This window comes from Ischnura elegans, chromosome 2, assembly GCF_921293095.1.
Source record: "Ischnura elegans chromosome 2, ioIscEleg1.1, whole genome shotgun sequence".
In the NCBI taxonomy this organism is placed as follows: Eukaryota; Metazoa; Arthropoda; class Insecta; order Odonata; family Coenagrionidae; genus Ischnura; species Ischnura elegans.
Genome location: NC_060247.1, coordinates 105,481,380 through 105,498,016, shown reverse-complemented (window position 1 = coordinate 105,498,016; position 16,637 = coordinate 105,481,380). Strand labels below are relative to the sequence as shown.

The following is a 16,637-nucleotide window of genomic DNA, read 5'->3' as shown; positions in this document are numbered from 1 at the left end:
GTCAACATTGACAAAACAGTTTTTCTTCAGTTCCATGGCAACCGGTCTCCATGTACCTCAAGTATGATCTTAAATGTTGGTCCTCACATGATTTCCCGGGCACATTCAACAAAATTATTAGGTGTTATCCTCACTGACAACCTTGACTGGTCATCACATATTGATTATATAATGAATAAACTATCCACTGGCATATTTATTATAAGAAAGCTGGCTGAAGTAACTACCATTGATACTCTGAAGATGATATATTATGCCAAAATATATCCTCACCTAACTTATGGCATCATCTTTTGGGGTAATGCTAGCTGCTGCCACAAAGTTTTCTCTATGCAGAAACGTGCAGTGAAAGCCATGGCCAGAGTTTCTATGCGAGCACCTGGCTTACCTCTTTACAATGATCTGAAAATACTAACATTCCCATCACTGTACATACTCAACTGTGCCTCTTTTGTTATGAATAACCCTGAATACTTTCCAAAAAATAGTTCTCTCCATAATCACGCTACCAGAACCACCAATGACATTCACCTCAAAGACTACCATAGCACTTTCTGCCAAAAAGGACCCCTTTTCTCCCTATCAAAAATATACAACAAGCTACCGTATGATATTAAATGTCTTCCACCTACACCATTCAAGAATGCTTTGAAGAAATATTTAATGGAAAATAACTATTATAGCCTGAAGGATTTTATGTTGGGCTCGGAGTAATCTTTGCCCATCAACCACTAAAATTGTAACTTTTTTTCTTTTATCTGTAAAAATTGTAAATGTTATATCACTTCATTTATTTGTAACTATTACTTTAATTATTTACTTTATTTTGACGACTTCCAATGTCACCAGAACATGTGATCTCTAGGAACAATAAAAATTATTATTATTATTAATCAGATTTTCTTGTTAGATAATCTAGGCAAACTTTGAATTGAGCCTTGTAATCGACAATGAAAACAATTTTCTGACTACAGATATCTTATACTGTTGTAATTAATTAAAATCCATTATTTTTTTATTTTTTAATGAAGAACCTGTTAGGGTCTTATGGAAGTTGCATAGATAATAATATGCTAAATGAAAGAAGTTTTAATATTGAATGAAGGTTAATATAACAGACTTGTAAGTGAAATGCCTGTAGTGAATTCATTTTGAATATGCTGGAAAATTGACTTTAATTGATATTTATAGCCATGAAATCCACGCATCAACTGGCCTTAGTTTTCAGATTTGGGTATACAGAAGAGCAAATGGCTTTGCCAAGCACATACATGATTTTCTTGATGAACAACTTTTGATTTCCGAGATCCGAAAAGTTCAGTATAAATCTAACAGTTGAAAGATTGTATAAATTAGTTCATTCTCAAATCTAACATCAAATGTCATGAGATATGTGAGCATCATGACCTGATCATGGCTAGCTGAGCATCATATTCATCAATATAGCTAAAGTCACCTGCAAGTAATTCACAAAAAGTAGCCTTTTGGATAACAAACATGGGATTCTGTGGCAATAATTGTGTTAAGTGCACGCACTATCAGAAACAAACATGATTATTGGTGGTTTTCAGAGAAACGCCACCTGAACATTAGATAGATAATATACTGCAATGTTCCAGCACCCAATAGCAATAGTATGAGTGACATGAATCTATGGCAGAAGCCGTATAGAAGAGCGACTTCATACCTAAGATACTACAAGGCGGGGGAAAAAAATATCTGGCCATATATCGCTATGCATGTCGCTCTAATATTTTGGGCTTCTCCCATTTGATGGATGTTATTTCATCATTTCTGAGTCAGTATGTGAAACAGCATCGATATAGACAGTTGTAGCAAGCCCCTGTGATGGTTTACATTCAAAGAGTTTTTTGACCTCTTCAATCTTTGAAATGGCTGATAGTCGAGAACATCGTGCAGTGTTGAAATTTTGCTCTCTGCTCAGTAAAATTGAGTCAGATACGGTTAATATGTTGTCTACGACTAATAAGGAACACGCATTAAAAAGTCCTCAAGTGATGTTTGCGATTCAAATGTGGCAACATGTCGATAGAAGACATTCAATGCCCGGACCGGCTTCCCAGGTCCAGAATTGATGAAAATCTGGAAAAAAAACTCTTATCCTTGTGTATGAGGATAAGAGGCGTACTATTGATGGACTCGCTGAACAATGTGGTCATATGTGGAGTCCATTACAGCGAATTTTAGCTGAAGATTAGCAATTGTGATGAATCGCGGTGTGCCGCTTTTTGCCTCTTGATCAGAAGCGGCACATGTTGCTGATTGCCGCGACATGAGTTTTTGGTAAAAAATTGCATGATACTGCTTCCTCACCCACCCTACTCACCAGATCTTGCACTTTTTGAGTTCCACCGGATGCAGTTCAACCGGATGAAAATGGTGATGAAAGGGAAAAGTTTTTGTCATATTATGGAGGTGAAAAGAAAATCGAAGGCGGTGCTGCAAGGCATCGGAAATGACAAGCACCAAAGGTGTTTTGCGTAGTGGGATAATAGTTTTAACTAATGTATCAGAGTAAATGAAGAATACTTCGAAGGTGACTAATCTTTGTAAGACAAAAAATTGAATTTTGAAATTTTTAAAAATTGTGTCCGATTATTTTTGGGTCTCCCCTCGTACACCCTTCCTAGGAGGAGAAGAAGATGGACATTCTGGAAGAATTAAAGATTTAAAGGAATTTGAGTATGGACCAGGTACTCAATGACATTGTCTTTCAAAAGCACCAACCTCTCCTCTGCCAGCCAGCTAACCTTCCCAGCCTTTTATTCCCTGAACTTATAGTCACTCAACCCAACCACTCCCCCACCCACCCTCCTGCTCCACCCTGACCTCTCCTCTCCATAACCCTTCTCCCTCGTCCTTAGTACATATATATTAGAATTGTGCTGTAAAAATTTGTACTAAAATGATGCCTTAAGTTCGAAATGGGTCGTATCCTAAAAAAGTGAAAATTTTATAAAGGTTATATTTTTGCCTTCATTCAGCATGAATTTTCACCTGGTGAAGTGGAATCAATTGATTTCATGTCTGATGAGGTGTGCAATGGGAATTCAAGAGAAAATACCTATGTGAGCCTTATGAGATATCTGCTAGGGATTCTATATACTAACACAAAGGTAGTAATTGTTTGCTTGGGTTGACTTTGGTACTAGTTTTTTGGCACAATTATGTTTAGTAGAACTGAACTTCTTGTGAAATGATGTTAAAGAAAGCTAATCCCTTTGGAAACTTTGTGAAAAGTAAGAATTAGTTCGTAAGTGTGAGTCTTGTGAAAATTTTTAAAGTTCCCTTCATGAGATATTTCTAGTTACAAGATATTTAAATGATAACTACAAAATGACAGCCTGACTTTATCATCATCAATAATGGGACTATTGAGGATACCTACTATCTTGGTTTTATTAGTGTATGCCCTTCTTTCACTGATAGCCATAGACTTTCGCAGTGCAGTTTTATTAGAATTTAAACCCTGAAAACAGTTAACTGCTCAAGGAAATTGATGTAAAATGTGATGTGTCCATTTCAGTGGCAACATAATTGTCAAAGCTTTCATTTTGAAGTCCCTATAGCTATGTAACTCAAATTATCCCCAATAACCTGCCCAAAATTTTTCCTTTCATTTGTAATTAATTAATTCTACTGATTGCAATTATGGATTGGATATAAATATGTATTTCTTGATATCTTTCCTGTGGGCCAAAACTCTTTTTCAATATTGTTGCATATTTTAATGGGTCAATTGCAGCCTTTGCCAAGTATTCATGTGTTTAATAATAATAATAATAATTTATTCTCCGCAGACCATACAAATGTAGGTATCAGATTCGTCAGTATATAAAGTACAACATAATTATTTAACCCTTTCACTCCCAAGCATTTTTCAATGTGCATACCCAAAATTCCCAAGGGTTTTTTTATGAAATTATTAGTACTTTTCTTAAAAATTCTCATGGATTTATTTTAGGTTTTATAGACATGGAAAAAATCACACATATGTAAAAATAAATGACGTTTTCAAAAATGTTAATTATCATTATGTATAAATTTTAGTTTTGCATTAATAAATTTATAAAATTAATACTTTAAAATGTTTTTACGAAAAACTTAACTTTATGGCTTATTGATTCATAATATTTTTTTCATTTTGCTATTATTGAAAATTGAGTTACATTAAAAATTTAGTTTTTGATAGATCTATCTAATTTTTTAAGCATAGACAAAAAAATTGTTGTCATAAAAATTTAATTGTTTAAATCTGTCACAATCACTTTTGAGCAGTGCCTAAGCCAGTCTTCTGTAAAAAAACTATGAAATATGTATATATTTATATATCTAGGCCTTAAATAATACAAATTATTGCTATTTTAAATTAAAGCTAAAGGAATTGTTTAAATGTTAACATTGCATTTATTTAAACAAATGAATGACTTACATATGCAATGTTATTTCTATAAAAACGAGGGCAAACAAATTATGATGAAAATTATTTCACGGAGGATTTTTCATTATTTGTTCAAGTTGTTAATGGAATAAGTACATAGGTACACTTTTGATTAGTTTCACGTTTAAAATATCACGTAGGAATAAACTTTGCCTTTTGTTAACAATCACTCTTTTAGCACTTATGCTTATGCAAACACTCCCCATGCAAACCCCTGTTGCATCTGACGCACACTGTTCTGGATCTTCTTCTTTGTTCCTTTGTGCTGCAGACACAGCATCTGTATTCTTTTCTCCCACCCAGTTTCCTTATTCCCGGTGAAATACGGCCCCTCACTTCGCACTCTTCCCTGAAATTCAACCACTCAGCTCCTAAGTTTTCAATTATACTAACTGTGTACATAAGTCTTGTCAGAGGCTTTCCAGGTTCTTTGAAATTTTCCTTATATATTATGTAGCTATTCAAAACCATCCTACTAATAATGTTGAACGCTACTTTCTTCCAATATTTGAATGTTTTCCTTTCATCTAAATATACATAGAGCATCATGTCTGAAGAGTCTACACCTCCCATGTACTTGTTATATTCCAAAATTACTTCCGGTTTCACAGTTTTTTTCTCGCGGCCTTGTCTCAATTTTGTCACTTCACTATTCCTTGCAGTCGCCTTACTTGAAAGAAGAATCACTGGCCCTTTTTGAGATTTTTTTTCCCTAAATGCACTGGCTAGAATACAGCCGGAACGGCAAAACATTTTTTCCCCAACGGTGAACTTCTTTTTGAAAAACTCGGGCAGGAATTTTCGGTTTTTTCTAACAGTTCCTGTAATATATGTACCCATTTGGTAAAGTTTGTTCACTAAGGGAACTGACATAAAAAAATTGTCCACAAAAACATGGTAGCCTTTGTATAAATAATTGTTCATCTGAAGGAGTTTCAGTACCACTGTATATCCCAGGCCATGTTCCTTCACCTCCATCCTTTCTTCATCATTTGATCTACCTTTGTAGGTAAAGAAACCTAAGCAATAGTTTGATACAGCATCACACAGCATTCAAAATTTGATTCCCCAGCGGTGATGGTGCTTATTTGGCAGGTACTGCAACAAACTTGTACGGTTTTTTGTCCCCACCAGACTTTCATCTACACTCAGAGTTTCGTGAGGGGTATAATGGTATCTAAATACATTATTTGCATGGTCAACAAGGGGTTGATACCTGATGCAAGGGTCATATCTGGGATCGTTACGGGCCGTACATTTTTTAGGGTCAACCAGATGAAAGAATCGCAAAATTTGCTGGAAGCGATTCCGCGGAAACATTTTTCTGAACCAAGGGGTACTCTGAGAAGGCAAAGTCGACCAATATGAAGCTATGGTGGGCTTCCGTATAATTCCCATGTTCAAAATACAGGCAAGGAATCCTTTCATTTCCGCAATTGTAACTGTTTCCCACTTCAGTGGTGGTGATGATCTTCCTGAATGAGAGGTAATGTTTTGTTTTGCATATCTATTTGTTTCAGTGACGAAGAGGTTCAAAAGAAGGTCCGTAAAAAAAAGTCTAAAATAAAGAATTGGTGGCGAGTTAGGTGGTGGGGCTTTCTTGGGTCCACTTACTTCTTGGAACTTGAATTTAATGGGTATTTGTTCTTCATTAGCTTGTACTTCCCTCCATTCTCCGTTGTCACTGTCTTCGTCAGTGTCCAGCTCACCCGAAGACTGAAACGAATGCTGATCTCCATCAGTATTGTTCCCCGACTCACTGTCACTTTCGTTGTAGTCTGATTCACTTTGATTGGATGAACTGTCTAAAATTTCCAAAATATCCTTGTCCGTTACGCGTGATGGTCCAGCCATTATTGGTGATTTTTATTTTGAAAAATATCACTCACACCACTAAAAAAAGGCACAAGACTTTTATACGCAGATTTCGCTGCAATGATGAACTTATCGCAAATTCAAGTGACTCAATGCACAGAAAACACAACGCGAAGAAAAGTATCCGACCTCTGATACGCGCGAGTTGATGCAAACTAAGCCGTCGGGACCCCGCATGCAAACCATTACATTTGTAACTGATGACGCATTCTCAGAAGTTGCCCACAAAGTAGGTGTCAGCAAAGCAGTGACACAATGAATCACTTATGTAGATAAGGAAGATTAGGATAAAAAACTGTGAAGCCATCACTTTCACGGCAACTATTCGGCGACGTTATCGGCCACTTGCTGAGGTTCGCTGAAAACATTTTATTCGCGCGCCACGCACGATAATCTTACCCTTAGTGTACTCTTCCTGTAAACAAGAAGTATTGTTTCCTTGTGAATAAAATGTAATAATGTAAGTCAGATAAGACGATTCCTTTGAAATGTATGTCGATACCGAAAAAGGATTTGATTGTAATAAGGAGATGTCGAAATATAATTGCAGCGGGCGGGAGATTAGAGGTTAGATAAAATGTTACGTCGTGGAAAGAACGGAGTCATACGCACCAGTGTATTACACGAATAAAGACGAACGTGATGTAGTGAAGTGAATAACAATAAATCTTGCGTAAAAGCGTGCCTAAGCTTGTTGAGAACATCATAAGGTCATTATTCAGCCGTGGCGGCAATTTACGAGAGGAAAAAAAGGAGTTCAATAAGCTGTCAGTTTACATAAAAAATTACAGAAAAAGAACATTTCAATTACATATTTATTAAAATTTATCCTCAATATAACTTATAAACGATAGTTAGCAACAATGATGTACAAATTTTCTAATTTCGCTTAGTTATAAAGTGGCATAAGAATTTCGACAAAATGAGTCAGATTTTACAAAGAGTTAAAGAAAGAGCGTCCATTAAAATATCAAAAGTATAAATTAAATTATATAAAAAATACCTAAGGATAGCAAAATATGTATACATTCATTATAAAAATAAATTAAATAATAACACATCATAGTTTATGTGAAATATTGCTCTAAGCAAGCGGCCGATTAATCGGCCGCTTGGGCGTATTGGGTAGGAAGGCCGCGGCCGATATATCGGCCGCTTGGGAGTGAAAGGGTTAAATACAGTAACTACTCCCTAGCTATTAATACTCTCAGCAAGTGAATTAGTATTAGAGTTGGTAAATGATGAAAAAATTCCTTGCTATTCTATTTGAAGACTACATCGCATAGCAACAAGTATGTATAAAATACAGGATAATGCTCTACCGTCATCCTAATACATGAAGTGGCTTGCTCTACATGAGAAAACTAGAGCCCTTTGAATGGATAGGCGGATCTAGGGGCGGGGGCATGTGCCCCCCCCCCCATAACCTTAAAAAATATGGAAGATTTTGATAAAGCCCCATTATCATTGCGTTCGTTTTGTATTACGAGGTATCCTTGTGCCCCCCAGAACAAAATCCTGGACACAGCCTTCTTTGTGCCCCCCCAGAAAGAAATCCTGGATCCGCCCCTGTCTGAATGTGTAAAGAACATTTACTAGCTGCTTTTTTTGATCATCTTTGATTGTACTTATGATTTGGAGTGCTGTATTAGCATTTGAATTCTGTAGGCATGTTCGTATAAAGTGATGGTTAAGAAATGAATGACTATGTATCTATAATGAGTGTTATGTTAAATTATTCTTTGGTGTGCCAGTTGGCCGATTGCTCTTGACCTATATTGAGCAGATACTTAATTGTCTAGTGGCCAAGTTTTGGTTGGCTGAGTAAAGGTAATGTTAGCAACCTCCTGCTGTTTTTTTTTCATCATCAAGTATACCCTTAGGAAATAGGCCATAGAAAGTCGGGACCTATACAAAAATGAGAAAATAACAAATTTATGTATCGTTGCATAAAAAATTCCACCTAGTGAATGAATGATGATGTGATAATTATTGTCACGCATTGTATCCGTATGACTGTTCGAGCCAAAATAAAATTTAATTGGCAGTCATAGTGAAGAAAATTCATCTGCTTTTTTTGGAGTAGTTCTTAGTTCACTTTTTTTAAGTTTCCAAGTTTCTTTCAGAATGGCTGCCCAGCTGCCCTTGAGAATGGGTCAACCAGGGAGCCTTGGTGGTCCTCATAGGTCTCGTCCACCACATGGTGCCCCTCCCATCCTCATGGGTATGCATCCTTCGCCTCAGCCCCCACAGCCAAATGGTGTACCAGGTAAGACTTGCCTCAAGTGATGTTTGTATCATTTCACTATTTTTTGTGATATCACTAGTTCCATAGTATACTATTAATTCAGGTATTGTTATTGTAGTAATAGCACACAGTTTTCTTATTTGATATTTTAGGGCTTACTCACTCCATACATTGTGTACATTCTACCTGTTGTTTGCATCATGATGTTGGAGAAAATGAAATATGTATTAATACTAAGTTATGGGGAAAGGAAACATAAGCAAATCCATGCAACAATGCTCATTTGTGAGTTCCATTGATGCCAATAACATAATAATTCGCTATAAGTTCTATTAACTCATGATTATTTTCTGATTGAGAAAGACTGGTGGATGTTAAAAGGAAATTTTTAATAATATTACATATTTTTTGGTCTGTAAAATTTTCATATCAAATGACATTTCTCTGGAAAGGAGTTTCCTCAGATTAGTCTTGGATGTACCACAGATATAGTTTTGAATGAAATTATTTAACCTATGTAACTGTGAAGGAAAATTAACCTGAACTGGTAATTGTTTGAAAACCTTTGGCTTCAAGAAACCCATAAACATAAGGTCTGAAAGTTTCCTTCGTTTGATAGGGTGTTTATAATCCTTATTTAAGCCAAGCGCTACCCGCTAGCAGGGTACTCTGCTACCTGCTAGCAGCCTGCATCGTAGCAAAGCACATATCCTTGCCCCAAGGTCACCTCATGTGGCGAAAGCAGGAACCAAAATGACGTCACTCAGAGTTTTCCCAGCATTCATACTTAGCTGTCACGTTTTTGCACGTTTGAAAATTTTCACTTTTCATTTTATCGCAAAAAATAGATATCGTCATTTAAAATTCTAAAAGTGTGAAAATTCAGGAGTAGTAATCTTTCAATTTAGGCTATAAAAAAACAATAGGAAACCACCCTATAATAAACCGGTTGAGTAGACCCCCTCTTGATGATGTCTTAACTTTTTCGTGGATTCACTCAACAACTAATGTGCTAGGAACTAAGAGCATTGTTCTTGCTTGCAGCAACTTGCCAAGTGTAATGTAAATCAGTAGACTATTTAAGTAGCATTTAATCATTCGATTCCTATATATTTTATGTCTCTGCCTCATTGTGCGCCGTAAAGGGCCTTAGAAATGTTGAAGTAAAACAAATTCTCTCAAACAGTATTTTCTTGTTGACTTTACCATGGAATTCACATCGCGAATAAACATGTGAAATAGATAATCATCGTGAGCCGGGGTCTACTGTGCCAACACAAAACAAAAACATGAAGTAACAAGGTCTTACAGCTCCTGAGAAAAAAATATTTGATACTCTGACTTAGAACTAAATTAGTATTAAAGATTCACTGTAGCCACCATTTTTTTGGATTCAGTTTATGAATGCATTGTTCATCACTAGAAAGTTATTGGGAATAAATTTTCTTCTCTCAATACGTCTTTGTTTCGATCTTGTTGTACTTGCTGTTTAAAAGTGTTTGGATTTTTGGAAGTTAATTATAGAAAGGAAAGGTACGTGTATCATAGCTTGAAATTTGGTGTGATTTTTGCCATCAGGTGTTGTTGTGTCTATGCCTACTCCTGTAATGGCGACTGGGCCGGGAGCTGTTGTTCCTCCATCCCATGCAACAGGTACATTGAAAATATTTTCTGTTGAATGTTTAGAAGTATTTTTGTAATTTTGGATAAAGATGTTTGTTCTTGCAGTCGACCTCCATCTCAGTGATTAAATTTATTTCATGAGACTATTCATGTTGTGAATTTCATGGTTTATTGGTAGGAACCCTTGAAAGTGGCATATTAACTAGAGTGAAAGTGGTGTAAAAATCATATCTGGAGTGGTGCAAAAGAAGCAAATTTCATCCTCTGGCAACGAAAAACATACCGTATTTACACGAATCTAAGACGAACACGATTCTAAGACGACTACATATATTATTTTTTGGAACTCCACTAAGGAAAAAAAATTATTTTGAAAAATAATTTGTTAGACGATTACTGGTGCCTATAAATTTATTCTAATTGAATTTTTTATTTATTTTTGTTGTTGTTTTTGTTTTTTACATTCATTATCATTTGTTTATCTTCTGATTGCTGTTTGCTTTGAATGTCCACGACGAGAATTTTGAGGTTGCAACTCCAATAAATATATTAAATTTCTATATTATTTTATCGATCTCGGCACCAAAATATAGGGGAAATAATATTAATGATAGACATAACAGAACGCTGCTCCTGTTTCCCTCAGTTGCAAGCACTGCTACAAGAGTCCATCTCCTATACATTATTGTGCTTGCCGCGATGCATTGTCATCGCCTCGCATTGGCGACGCGAGATGGCTTGACGTGCTCGGCGAAATGATGATACCCTACTTTAACCCGAAAGTCATGCTTATCACCTTGTTGCCACCAAGATGCAGCTGAGAGCTTGGAGAGGATACGAAAGTCAGTAGTCAGCAAAATATTATATACACCCTGCCACCACGGTCATTGTGACAGAGAGCTGCAGACCGAACAGTCATATTCACTACCCGCGTCGTAATTGGGTGATTAATACAAGAGTTCCAAGGTATTTCTTGTTGTTTTATTCCAAAGTGGCCATAAACCAATACTCCCATCAAAAGCAATAAATGATAAAATACTTACGGTCTAAGGTTATCAACATATGTGCACATAAACAGAAAAATAGGAAATGCAAACATATTAATAGGGTGGTTTCCTTCATCAAAGAAAACGAAAAGCATTGATTGCGATTCGTTACCCACCATTAGTGTATTCATAATATACAAATTATTTTGTTTTAGAAATGCCGGGTTAGACGAATGGCAATGGTCCATTTTTATCCTCATTTGAAAAGGGCCAGATTGGCGCCCATGCGATGCCACTCCATGTGACGTCACAGGGACCTAGTTTCTATACGAGAAGATAGGAGTTATACGTCGTCTGAGGTTACCATTGCATGCATGAGGCGCAGAGCTCAGGGAAACATGTCTTAACAATCACTTATTAAAACTGGCTAAGGTCAGAAAGTTTTCCTCATTTGATAAGTTATTAATAATCCTTATTTAAGCCAAGCGCTACCAGCCAGCAGGGTTCTAGGCTAGCCGCTAGCAGCCTGCGTCGTATCAGCGCTAAGCCTTGCCTCAAGGTCACCTCACAGGGCGGGAGGGGAACCAGAAATACGTCACGCGGAGAGACTTCCCGACATTCATACTTAAGCGTCGCGTTTTCGCGCGCTTGAAATTTTTCACTTTTCATTTAATCGCGAAAAATAGATATCGTCATTTAAAAATCTAAAAGCGTGAAATACGTACTCCAGGAGTAATAATCTTTCGATTTAGGCAATAAAAAAATAATAGGAAACCACCCTATTGCTTATAGCTACTAGTTGTATTGACAATTTCTTTCTACATGTAACACTACGGCTTCATCAACAAGAAATGATGAAAGAAGATACTTTCACTTGGTGACTTACAAAACTTACTAATTTACAAAATATTTTTAAAAAATATTTCACAAAGAATCATTTTAGTTACTGTCACTATCACATTCATTTCCAGTTGAATCTTTATCACTGCTCTGCCAAAGTTCATCATCCTCACTTCCATCCATAAGATTAGAAATACCGCATTTCTTAAATGCTTTAATAATTATTTCCTCTTTCACTCCTTTCCATGCAGCTAAAATCCAATGCACCAACTGAGATATGCCAGCCCTCTTTACGCGTCCAGATGGCGTCAGCTCCCATTCTCCAGATGCCAATCAATCTGTATAAAACCTTTTCAATTGATCTTTAAAAGGCTTATTAACGCAAACGTCTTAAGGCTGCACCTATGGATCTCATACCTCCTGGAATCACGGCCAAGTCACTATCTGCTTCTTTCATTGCATCCTTCACAGCAGGAGTAATGTGCCCTCGATAAGAATCCAGAACAAGTAGAGACTTTAATTTGAGGAGGTGTCCCGGCTGTCGGAATCATACCAATTTCAGCCATTCAACTACCATTTCACTCGTCATCCACCCTTTCTCATTTGCTCTAACAATCATTCCTGAAGGAAAATTCTCACCCTTGGGCACATTCTTGCATTTGAGAACTATGGTGGCAGTTTGAATCCATCAGCGGTACAGCATAGCATAACTGTTAGTCTTTGTTTTTCAGCACCGGCAGAAAGTATCTTCACTTCCTTATCCCCTTTTTTGTCACCGTATATGCATTGGGCATATCAAAATAAACTGGTGTCCGGTCAGCATTACCTATTTGGACAAAAAGATATCCTTTTTCTTGTAGTTTTCTTACGCTGGAATTCAACCAGCTTCTCTTAAAAATTTGGAGGAAGTTTTTGTCAAATCGAAGTTTGCCGACGAAGAGAAAATCCTTTCTGAGCCATGAACTTTTGCACCCAAGATCGACTACCTCCGAATTCAGTCCGCAGAATACCCAAAGTCCGAGCTAATTCTTTTGCTTTCACTTGAATAATTTTGCTAGAAACTGGTAGTCCTTTAGCCCGCTGGGATATTACAATTATTTTATCATTTGGCCACATGGACCGGACCAACTGAAAAATTTCCTCGACCATGTGAACAGCCACCACCCCAACATTCTCTTCACGATGGAAGTAGAGAAAATGGGTTGGCTACCTTTCTTGGATATCCTGATATACCGCCAGGAAGATGGTCATCTGGGGCACAGCGTCTACCGGAAACCCATGCATACCGACCTTTACCTGAATGGACTTAGTCATCATCCTCCATCCCAAAGAAGATCGGTTTTGTCCACGCTATTCCACCGAGCAAGGGCCATATCCGACTCTGATAACCTAGCACAGGAGATTAATCATCCTTAAAAGACCTTCCGCCTGAATGGCTACAACAAGGGGGAGATATCTTTGGCCCTTAAAAGGGCCTTCAGCGACCGAGAAGGCGCCCGTGAGGATGAAGAACGTGAGGAACTGGTGGCAATAGCCGGAATGCCGTACGTGTCCACGGTTTCCGGCAAAATCTCCAGAATTTTGAAAAGACACTGAATTGAATCCTTCTTCCGGCCCTGTACTAAGCTTAGGGACCAACTAGTTAGAGCCAAGGATCCCTGTGGCCTCGCAACTCCCGGGATATACCAGATTCCCTGTGAATGTGGAGAAGTTTACGTGGGTGAAACTGGCAGGACAATTGCCACGAGAATAAAGGAACATCAAAGGCATTTCAGGCTATGTCATCCAGAAAAATCTGCAATGGCCAAACACGGCATCAACCAGAACCACGCCATCCATTGGGAAGATGTGAAGATCATCTCTCAAGAAAAGAATTATTGGGAAAGAATTACGAAGGAGGCCATAGAGATCCGGCTAACGGACAAAAACTTCAATAGAGATGGAGGTTGCTGCCTCAGTTATGTATGGAAACCCGTATTGAATAAAATCTGATTGGCTAATACCAAGGACCAATCAGAGGGAACCTGACATCCTGGCATGCTATATAAGGCGAACACCTTCCGAGAAATGACACTCAGCCCTGAAGATGGAGTACGACTCGTACCCCGAAACGTCGGCAGCCATGAAGGAGATTACCCGGTGGAGAACTCGAATAGCCTTCACTACCAATCACTTAGTTTTGTTTCCAATTCTTCGTACCTTCCTTTTTGAGTTCCAGAAAATGCTCTCCTTGTTGCTGTACTCGAGAAAATCTTTATCGAATCATGTCTCCAGGGTCTAACATTACATTCCGAACTCCAAATACTCTTCCAGCTGCAGAATTGGAATTTTTCTCTGCAAATAATGCAACTTTTCTTTTGAAAGCGGCAGTGTAATGACTTCTTTTCTCTGCCACCGTAATACTCTGAAAGGCACGGAATCACAACTGAATCGATCTCTCTAATCAGATGCATTTCATGTTGCCTTCTTACTGTTGATCTGTGAAAAATGCAACGACTTTGTAGCAGTTTATTCTGCGATGGCATTGAGACTTTAACGTTACAGTTAAGGTAAATTGTAACCAATCACACAAACATTTTGTGAGTTGATCAAGCTTTAAAACTAAGCCAAACCCAGGTTAAAGTAGGCGATCTCGTGGACATGGCAGAAGTGCACGCGGCGACTTATTGGCGCGCACCCAATCTTTGCCTGCTGCCAAAAAATGGTAAATGTTTTTTACTTAAAAGCAAAATTAAATAAGCTAAATTGCTGTTCAGCTATTTTTGACGCTGGTTTTTCGTTGTATAGCTATCAGGTGGCAAACTCCATTATCCATAATTTTTTTTCTGACATAAATTATGCAACCCGATTGACGTCGAGAATTTTTCATCCGATTGTAAGACAAACCCACTCTTCTGAAGGAGTTTGAGGGAAAAAAACCTCGTCTTAGATTCGTGCAAATACGGTATTTAGGTAGTTTTCAATTAAATATGATAAGGGATGATATAAGAAGCATGAATTGTTTTATATAAAAAGAGATCGAATTTCATGAAATGGGAATCACCAGCCTCAGTGGTGGTGGGGTTAAGTCCTCACCTGCCAAACCAAAGCTCGTGGTTTGGAGCAGGGGTGCAGCTAGGAATTAAGGCTAGGGGGGTGTTTTTGGCGCAAAACATTGGAGTGTCAGAGGGTGTGGAATACCCGCCAGGGTAAGTGGGAGGTGCTGGGTCCCTCCCCTAGAAAATTTTTCAGATAAATGGTTCAAAATGGTGAGTTTTATGGCCTTCTGAGGGATATTTTTTAATATTTACTCTATTCTGTAAGTAATATTAATCCAATTACGTAAAATGGATTAAACTTAAAAATTTCTCTGAGCTCTGGGGTGGATTTTATTCCCCAAAAACCCCCTCGCTGTGCTACTTGTATGGAGTCCCACCTGGGTAGGTTGCCTCTATCCAGGGTGTGGATGTTCTTGTATGTTTAATTATTAAATGTCTTGAAAATCCTGATTTAAAGGCCAAATGGTGCTGTTTTTGGTGTTGTGTCATTAAATAAGTAATAAATAAAATGGAAAGGATATTTATTTGACAGCTGTCTCTGCATACATCACATTTTTTATCTGCAAGAAACAGTACGCATTTTCAAAAAATGCATATTGAAAATCTCAATTGAGATTAGGGTTTAGCTAAGCCTAATGACATGTCACCCGGAAGAGGGGGGGGATCAAAAATTTGCCCCACGTAATTTAGAGATGTAATTTGTGGGCTTTGGTTAATTTTACTTTCACAGAAGGTGTACGTTTGGCAAAATAAATGGAGTGGATAAATTGGGGAAAAGGGATTCGAGCACTTACGTTTTGTAATGGACATATGGTTTTTGTGATTTTGAAATGTACTTGCTGTCATTATTCACCTTGGGTCATTTATGCCCCTTATTTGTGGTTTGGAACAGGTCTTTTGTATTAAACAAAACAGTTTTAATTGTTGAGGGAATGTAATTTGTAATTTTATATTTATCCTTTGGGAACAAGAGGCTACTAAATGTAAAATCTTCTCTATAAATGTTAGCTTGGGACAGTGGGGGCTTTATGTAAGAAAAGATAAATCACTCTCTGTATTCCATACTGACATTTCATTGCTGGCCATGGTTTTGACACGTTAGGTTATTATCATGGTGTGTCATGTAAGGTATCACACAAGTGTGGAAACCATGATCAGTAATAAAGTGTCAGTGTGGAACATGCTAAGAGATTTTTCTTTTCCCTTCATCATAGTTCCACAAAGGTAAGTCACAAATTTGAACTGAGACTTTACGCCTTTTAGATGCAGTAAATCATTCAGCACATCAAAAACTATGTATTCCTGGTGAGCAACTAAGTGCTACCTTCCCTTGTAACCAATCAGAATCAACCATTTGGAATGAAAACCAATCAAAATAATTCCAAACAATGACATGCACGCTCTCCTCCTGATCTGACCATCACACTCTGAATTTGTGTCATTCATTTTCCCGAGACTAAAGTGGGATGAGTGGTACATTTCTTTATCATAACCAACCTTAGGGTTGTAACACTAAATGAGCGAGACCATTCTAGACAGGCACAAATTTGAATTTGTTTTCATAA

General features: G+C 37.5%; 1 protein-coding gene across 7 annotated transcripts in view; it reads left to right on the top strand.

Annotated features, from left to right (window-relative positions):
* LOC124154305 (double-stranded RNA-binding protein Staufen homolog 2) overlaps positions 1-16,637 on the top strand; it is a 60,407-nt gene that overhangs the window by 4,254 nt on the left and 39,516 nt on the right. For 6 of the 7 annotated variants that reach the window (XM_046527946.1, XM_046527945.1, XM_046527944.1 and 3 more), the window contains exons 3-4: positions 8,464-8,606; positions 10,164-10,238. In XM_046527946.1, the coding sequence (XP_046383902.1) occupies positions 8,464-8,606; positions 10,164-10,238 (218 nt within the window). The remainder of the gene's footprint in view (positions 1-8,463; positions 8,607-10,163; positions 10,239-16,637) is intronic. The other variant, XM_046527948.1, reaches the window with a different exon arrangement.